General features: G+C 37.8%; 1 protein-coding gene and 1 pseudogene across 1 annotated transcript; one reads left to right on the forward strand and one right to left on the reverse strand.

Moving 5' to 3' along the window:
- Positions 1-354: 354 nt before the first annotated feature.
- LOC102416671 (olfactory receptor 1086-like) lies at positions 355-5673 on the reverse strand. The gene is made up of 2 exons (XM_025266321.3): positions 4727-5673; positions 355-418 (listed from the first exon to the last, which is right to left on the reverse strand). Exons 1-2 carry the CDS (start codon positions 5656-5658, stop codon positions 355-357), a joined length of 996 nt encoding a protein of 331 aa, XP_025122106.3. The 5' UTR covers positions 5659-5673.
- Positions 5674-8293: 2620 nt separating this feature from the next.
- LOC102416347 lies at positions 8294-9266 on the forward strand (annotated as a pseudogene).

Consider the following 9266-nt stretch of genomic DNA (forward strand, 5'->3'; position numbering starts at 1 on the left):
GATGGGGAACGCTTGTATACCTGTGGCAGATTCATTTTGATATATGGCAAAACCAAAACAATATTGTAAAGTTAAATAAATAAAAAAAAGAAATGATGTAATGACATTGGGGAAAAAAATAGAAACTCCATAAGCAACTATAACATAATAAAAAAATCCACAATTTGTTTTTGAGTGAAATATATTTCAAAAATATTTCCAAGGACTTTGCAGAGATAATAAGACCATGAATTGAGAAGCACCTCACATGTTACTTGAAAAAATTTGAAAATCAGTACCCATATGATAAGCTGCAGAGGTCAAAATGAACAACTTAGTAACATGTATTCTTAGAAAATAAGAAAAAAAATAAAATCATATTGTTATTTTTTGCAAAAAGAGTACATCTCCAAAATACTGTATGCTCTTCAATTCAACACTGGAAGCTAATGAATAGGATAATGATATTAAGTGATTTTACTTAAACAGGCAGCTCTACACAATAAGTTGAAATAAGTTAGTTTCATTTATGCCATTTTCTAGTTATCTGGAAGCACTTAAATAATTTTTATATTATTTTATTATTTTAAGCAAATCAAAATCTTGCTATGTGTGCTTACTTACTTCCATATTTACAATTGTGAATGTAAAAAGGCACTTCAAGCACCTCGTAGCAAAGCTAGTATGTAGTTATATAGTTTTCACAATAACATTTCAATATTGAAAGAACTACATTTATTCATATCTGTGGACTTTAAAATATGAAAACATGATAAAGAATGTAACAAAAATAAGCTGTAAAATAAACTACTTTAATTGATATGGTATTTAAACATGATTAATTTAGCCAACAATTAAATGTAATAACTTGTAATGTAATCCCATTTTAGGGAAATATTTTCAGCTTAGACTCTATTTAAGGAGGAAGCCCTATTAAAACCAAAATGATTTTACACCCCAAAAATATTAATGATAATGGAAGGATTGATAGGAGGAAGGAAAAATACATATAATATTGATACAATTAACTTTAAAAAACATGCCCTTGCAATGAAAAGGAAGTCTGTTGGAAGCAGGGTTTAATATGAGCACAGTAGGGATGCTTTTTGTACCTTGTTCATTGTCTCCAACACCGAGGAACGGTGGCATCTATCAGGGCTCACAGAGTGGAAAGAGTCAAAAGAAAACAGGCAAAGCTGAGTCAGGACCAGGCCTGCAGGGAAAGCCAGGAAGATGTGGTGGAGCTTAGCTTGGGACAAGCTCCATATGCCAGCCAGTCCTACCTAACTCTCTGAATTGTGCTTGTCTTTTGTCATCTTTGAGAATTAAGTGTTATCTTGGTAAATGCTAATGCCTAGTCTCTGTATTCTGTTATGAATTATTGAATGAATTTACTATCCATAAGTTCAGTTCAGTCACTCAGTCATTTCCGACTCTTTGTGACCCTCTGAACTGCAGCATGCCAGGCTTCCCTGTCCATCACCAATCCCAGCGTTTACCCAAACTCATGTCCATTGAGACAGTGATGCCATCCAACCATCTCATCCTCTGTCGTCCCCTTCTCCTCCCATACTCTGGATGAAATGCTAAGAGGGAGAGAAATGCACCGATACAAAGAGCATAAAAATAGCAACAGGCATTTGAACACACATGTGTGAACCACAGACTGGGAATAGACTGCTGCCAATGCAGAGATCCAGAGAAGGCAATGGCACTCGACTCCAGTACTCTTGCCTGGAAAATCCCATGGACGGAGGAGCCTGGTAGGCTGCAGTCCATGGGGTCGCAAAGAGTCGGACACGACTGAGTGACTTCACTTTCACTTTTCACTTTCATGCATTGGAGAAGGAAATAGCAACCCACTCCAGTGTTCTTGCCTGGAGAATCCCAGGGACGGGGGTTCCTGGTGGGCTGCTGTCTATGGGGTCACACAGAGTCGGACATGACTGAAGTGACTTAGCATAGCATAGCAATGCAGAGATCTGAGGCTGGAGCAGAGTGATTAGAACTGGAGTCCAAACTAATGATTCCATGGCACATGATATGGGAGTAGGTGAGCTGTGGTTTTCCTATTGATTAGATTGTGTTTGCTTAAGCTAGTCAGATATATAATTATCAAATTACTAGTAATTGCAACTACAGTAACATAGCTATTTTGGATTATATGAGAAGAAAGTTGATACTACATATTTTAAGGTAAAGATTTCATGCCTATGGGACTGTGTGTGTGTAAGTATACGTAGAATATATACCAATATACATAAATTGAAATCCTAACCCTCTGTACTTCAGAATGTAACTGTTATAGCAATAGGATTTTCATGGAGATAATTAACTTCAAGTCTTTAGTTGTTGTTGCTAAATCACTAAATCACTTTAGTTGATCTTGCTAAAATCACTAAATCACTTCTGACTCTGTTGCAACCCCGTGAACAGAGGAGCTTGATGGACCCCATTGACTGTAGACCAGACTTCTATGTCCATGGGCTTTCCCAGGCAAGAATACTGGAGTGTGTTGCCATTTCCTTCTCCAGGAAATCTTCTTGATCCAGGGATTGAACCCACATCTTTAGTGTCTCCTGCATTGGCAGGCTAATTCTTTACCAAAGCACCATCTGAGAAACCATAATTCTAGGTACTTCTTCTGTATGTACATACAATGTACATACTTCTGTATGCAGTCTATTATTTATAAATTTAATAGATGCATAACTGTATCTATTTTCTCTTATTAGTAGCTAGTTTTTTCCCTATATTTGTGTTTATTTTTCTTTAAAGCATAAAATTTAATCTTGTGATATTGAATTATGTTTAAGAATCTCTTCAATGCCGAATGATACACACACACACACACACGCATATACACACACTATTAAGCACATTTGCATAGTTTGGATTTGCAACTATAACTAATATCAGTGAACATGGTTTAGTTTTGATATTTAGTAGAAGAAACCGTATGAATAGCAGTGAGGAGAGTATCCCAAACAGGAGAAATAAGAGCAGATATATTGCATAGGAATAAATACAATAAGGGCTTCCCTGATGGCTCAAGCAGTGAAGAACCTTCCTGCAATTCAGGAGCCCAGGTTCGATCCCTCAGTCAGGAAGACGCCCTAAAGTAGGAAGTGGCAACCCACTCCATTATTCTTGCTTGGAGAATTCCATGGACAGAGGAGCCTGGCAGGCTATAGTCCATGGGGTTGCAAAGAGATGGAAACAACTGAGCTACCAGCACTTTCAAATACAGGTAATATAGGTGAGAGGGTTCTGCGCAAGAACTGTTGAATTATAATTTAAACTTAATCTCAATTCAGAAAAGTATCATTAGGTTGGACCCTAAATCTTAGAAAACTGTCTTGGATTTAAAAATAAGGATGCTCCTTTAAGAAGCATTTAAAACTCTTCCCTAGTGGCTCAGATGGTAAAACATCTGCCTGCAATTCAGGAGACCAGGGTTCGATTCCTGGGTTGGGAAGATCCCCTGGAGAAGGAAATGGCAATCCACTCCAGCACTCTTGCCTGAAAAATCCCATGGACAGAGGAACCTGATAGGCTACAGTCCATGGGGTCGCAAAGAGTCGGACACGACTGAGTGACTTCACTCACTTCACTTTAAGAAGAAAATGAGTTTTTGCAAAATTGTAATTAAAAGTTAATAAATGGATGAAAGCAGGAAAGGAGAATACTACATCTTAAAGTTATCTCTGAAGGACACATGTCCTCACAATGAAAATGAGGTCTATTGGAAACAAGGCTTAAACATGCATGTAGGAGGGACCCTTCTGTAATGAGGTTCTTGGGCCTGAGCATGAGGAGTGGGGGTTTCTGCAGGGGCATATCAGAGTTGAAAGGGTCCAAGGAACAGAGAACTAAAATCCGAGTCAGCACCAGACCTGTAATCAAATCCATAAAGGTGGATTGGGGCTCAGCTGTGGAAAGAACCGAATACACAGGCCAGTTATACAGTACTCTCTGAATTGTGTTTGTCTTTTTTTCATGTGTGATCATGATAGATGTCAATGCCTGGACTTTATTTTCTGTGAGAAATTAAAGATTTGTTTAGCACTCAAGCTCTGAATGAAATAACAAAAATGGAAGAAATGCATCCTTACAAATCAGCACGGTAGTTAACACCAGGAATTTGAACATGTTATCTATGGTCCCCAAACCACAGACTGGGATTAGATAGCTGCCAATGAATAAATCTAAGGATAGATCAGAATGCTTTGAAATGAATTCAAATACCAATGACTCCGTGGTATGGAACCATATGAACTATGGTTTTGCTATTTATTAGCTGGCATTTAATCAAGCTAGTCAGATATAATGTTAATAATGTTGTGAATATTGGGGACTATACATTCTAGTTATATCAAGATGAAAGAAGAAAATAATACATAATATGCTAAAGAAAAGTTACATACACACATGCCTATGTGTGTTTGTGTTGTATCAATCAACATGCCTCTTACATACAAGCATTTATATGTGTGTGTACATGTGTGTGTGAGTATGTGTGTGGATAAATCTATCAGTAAGAAAATATTAAGGCACAGATGGATGATACAGTTTTTTCTGCATATAAAATAACATAGATTGAAATTTAAGTATGATCTTATATTAAAATATCCAGGAAGAAGAGAAATATATTAATAAACTAAAACAAAGCATTTTCATTATGTCTTGTTGATATTATGTACAGAACCTCACTCTCAATTTTTTAATATTTACTATGAAAATATACTTTATGATAAGCCAATTTTTCCCAAACACTTTTTTCATTGCCTCTTTTACGTCTTTGTTCCTTAAACTATAGACGATGGGATTCAGCATGGGAATTACAATGGTATAAAATATAGACACAATCATATCATGATCTGAGGCATAGATGGAACTTGGTCTCACATACATGAAAAGAAGAGTACCATGAAAAATGGACACTCCAGTTAAGTGAGAACCACATGTAGAAAACACTTTCCTTCTCCCTACAGCAGATGGCATCCTCAGAACGGTCAGCAGAATGAAACCATAGGAGATGAGGACAATCAAGACAGTGACTATCTCAATAGAGCCTGCAAAGTAGAAGAGTAGAAGCTGGTTTGTGTGAGTGTCAGAGGAAGAAATAGCGAGGAGGGGAGGGATGTCACAGAAGACATGCCTGATTTCATTGGATCCACAGAAGGATAACCTGAAAGTAGCCACTGTGTGTACAGAGGCATGCAAGATGCCACCAACATAGGAAGCAATGATGAGTGGCATGTAGACTCTGGGTGCCATGCTGACTGAATACAGGAGGGGGTGGTAGATGGCCACATAGCGATCATATGCCATTGCAGCCAGAAGAAAGCATTCTGTGGTCCCAAAAGTAACAGCAAGAAACATCTGTGTTGCACATTCAAGGAAGGAAATGGCTTTGTTCTTTGATATAAAATCTGCTAACATTTTGGGAGTAATTACTGAGGAATAGCAGGCATCCACAGATGAAAGCACACTCAGAAAATAGTACATGGGGCTGTGGAGCTGGCAATCCCCAATGACCAACACAACCAGCCCTAAGTTTCCAATCAGTGTGAAGAGGTAAACTGCTAGAAACAAGAAGAATAAGATGATTTGCAGTTCAAGATTGTCTGTGAAGCCTTTCAGTAAAAAGGATGTTACTTCGGTGACATTCTTCATCTTCGTACCTCATGGAACAAACTTGAAGAAGATTTTCAAAAAATTGCAACTCATTTCCTACCAAAAGAATGAATAACATTGTGATTCAATGGAATGTGATTTGTGTCCTCATATTTATTTTTTGCCAGAGTATAATTTCCCAGTTGTAGATCAGAACATGGTGACAAGACAGTGGGTCAAGCATACATGCCACTCACTGAAGACTCAAAAGGGAAAATATGTGTATTCATTCACTCAAGGGCTGAATTCATGCCATCTAAATCCATTAGATAAACCAGTTAATTTACCACTGAATTCTATTAGTTGTTTCCATATTAAATTAGCTTAAAACACAAAATCATTGGCTAAAATAAATTTCCTTCTTACATGACCTACTGTATCAGTGTGCAGATAACTTTAATAGGATATCAGCAATATAGTTATATTCATTAACTGTGTAAAATTTTTTCTTATAATTTTCTTATATATAGAATGAAACATTAATATTGATTTTACAAGGTGGAGCAAATATTGTACTATAAAATACATTCATATAGCTGAACCTTCAAAATATTGTTAAATAGATAATGCTAAATTAGGTTGGTCTTGCAGAATAGCAACTTCTCAGACTGGAACATTTTATGTGCTATTCCCAAATTCTTTCTAATTCTATTAGCCCTTATTAGATGTATCCAAAGGAAATAATCAAGATTTTCAAGATGATGGGTCATGATTGAATTAAGAAAGTATATTGCAACTTATAGTTCATTTAAATGTATTTCTGAGATATTTAGCATTATATTGTGTTTTAAATTTACTAAATAATCAGTCATATTTATTATTTTCAGATATCTAAAGTATTTGATTTTCAATGGTCTCAAGACCTGTGGTTAAAAGGTGAATTTTTCTGAAAACAAAATCAATTTTTTAAATTATTATACTTGTCTAGACATTGTTTATTGTGGTTCCAGTGAATTATCAACTAGACAATCCAAGTCACAATTAAAGTCACTTATAAAAATTGTAACTAAATTATGACAATAATAAATATAAACATAAATTTAATCCTTTGTACTATCTTTGCTGTATTTATTCACCTGTGTGATAGGAAACAACTATTAATAAAAGGATTACACAGCATATCTGATCTTGTTAGGTCCAAACTCCTAAAACATTCAGCAAATGTCCTGAAGTTCTCTCTTGCTGCTACTGCTGCTGCTGGTGCTGCTAAGTCGCTTCAGTCGTGTCCGACTCTGTGCAACCCCATAGACGGCAGCCCACCAGGCTCCCCCGTCCCTGGGATTCTCCAGGCAAGAACACTGGAGTGGGTTGCCATTTCCTTCTCCAGAAGTTCTCTCTTACCTCAGCCAAAGCATGTTTTGATGTGCTATGAATACAATTAACTCAAACTGCTTATATCTACCTACTCAACTGTTGATGAAACCACAGAAGAGTCCCCAAGGGGGAATACACTCCAATTATGATCTAGTTCAAAACAGCAACATGGTGACTCACTCAATAAAAAAGAAAATGGTCCTGGAATAATTCATGACCCATTAATATTTGTTGAATAAATAAAGTCATTCAGCCTCAGATTTATAACAGTGTTTTATATTTGTATTTCCCTAATAACCTTTGATTGTGTGGATCACAATAAACTGTGGGAAATTCTGAAAGAGATGGGAATACCAGAGTACCTGACCTGCCCCTTGAGAAACCTATATGCAGGTCAGGAAGCAACAGTTAGAACTGGACATGGAACAACAGACTGGTTCCAGATAGGAAAAGGAGTACGTCAAGGCTGTATATTGTCACCCTACTTATTTAATTTATATGCAGAGTACATTATGAGAAATGCTGGGCTGGAAGAAGCACAAGCTGGAATCAAGATTGCCAAGAGAAAGTTGGCTTAAAGCTCAACATTCAGAAAACGAAGATCATGGCATCTGGTCCCATCACTTCATTGCAAATAGATGGGGTCAGACTTTATTTTTTCGGGCTCCAATATCACTGTGGATGGTGACTGCAGCCATGAAATTAAAAGACGCTTACTCCTTGGAAGGGAAGTTATGACCAAACTAGATAGCATATTCAAAAGCAGAGACATTACTTTGCCAACAAAGGTCCGTCTAGTCAAGGCTATGGTTTTTCCTGTGGTCATGTATGGATGTGAAAGTTGGACTGTGAAAAAGGCTGAGCACTGAAGAATTGATGCTTTTGAAGTGTGGTGTTGGATAAGACACTTGAGAGTCCCTAGGACTGCAAGGAGATCCAAGCATTCCATTCTGAAGGAGATCAGCCCTGGGACTTCTTTGGAGGGAATGATGCTGAAGCTGAAGCTCCAGTACTTTGGCCACCTCATGCGAAGAGTTGACTCATTGGAAAAGACTCTGATGCTGGGAGGGATTAGGGGTAGGAGGATAAGGGGACGACAGAGGATGAAATGGCTGGATGGCATCACTGACTCGATGGACATGAGTCTGAGTGAACTCTGGGAGTTGGTGATGGACAGAGAGGCCTGGTGTGCTGCGATTCATGGGATCACAAAGAGTCGAACACGACTGAGCGACTGAACTGAACCAAAGAAACAGATAGGAAGATATAGTTGGGTGGGTTCTGTTCTCACAAAATACTGCCTTTTCTATAGAGAAAAACTAAAATGGTACAGCTCTCATCAGAGTTAGATTCATACTGGATCCAGATGAAAAATGTGACTGAAGTAAACATTTTTATACTGGTGGGCTTTAAGGATGATTTAGAGGTACAAGTCTACCTATTTTTACTTTTTCTGGCAATCTATCTTTTTACACAGGTAGGAAATTTAGGACTGGTTATGTTGGTCCTTGTGGATTCTCAGATCCAAAACCCAATGTACTATTTTCTGACTGTCTTATCATTCCTGGATGCCTGCTATTCTTCAATGGTCACTCCAAAAATGTTGATTAATTTCCTGTCAGAGAATAAAACCATTTCCTATCTTAGATGTGCAGCAAAAATGCTTCTCTTTTTTACTTTTGGGACCACAGAATGCTTTCTTCTGTCTGCCATGGTATATGATCACTATGTAGCCATCTACGACCCCCCTCCTGTATTCAGTCAGCATGGCTCCCAGAGTCTACATGCCACTCATCATTGCTTCCTATGTTGGAGGCATCGTGCATGCTACTGTACACACAGTGGCTACTTTCAGCCTCTTCTTCTGTGCCTCCAATGAAATCAGACATGTCTTCTGTGACATCCCTCCCTTCCTCGCTATTTCTTGCTCTGACACTCACACAAACCAGCGTCTGCTCTTCTATTTTGTGGGCTCCATGGAGATAGTCACTGTCCTGATTGTTCTGATCTCCTATGGTTTCATTCTTGTGGCCATTCAGAGGATGCAGTCTGCTGAAGGGAGAAGTAAAGTCTTTTCTATATGTGGCTCTCACCTAACTGGAGTGACTATTTATCATGGAACCATCCTCTTCACATATATGAGACCAACTTCCAGCTATGACTCAAACCACGACATGATCGTGTCAACATTTTACACCATTATCATTCCCATGCTGAATCCTATCATCTACAGATTAGGGAATAAAGATGTAAAAGAGGCAATGAAAAAATTGTTGAGAGAAGTTGGTTTGTAA

This window comes from Bubalus bubalis, chromosome 16, assembly GCF_019923935.1.
Source record: "Bubalus bubalis isolate 160015118507 breed Murrah chromosome 16, NDDB_SH_1, whole genome shotgun sequence".
Classification (NCBI taxonomy): Eukaryota; Metazoa; Chordata; class Mammalia; order Artiodactyla; family Bovidae; genus Bubalus; species Bubalus bubalis.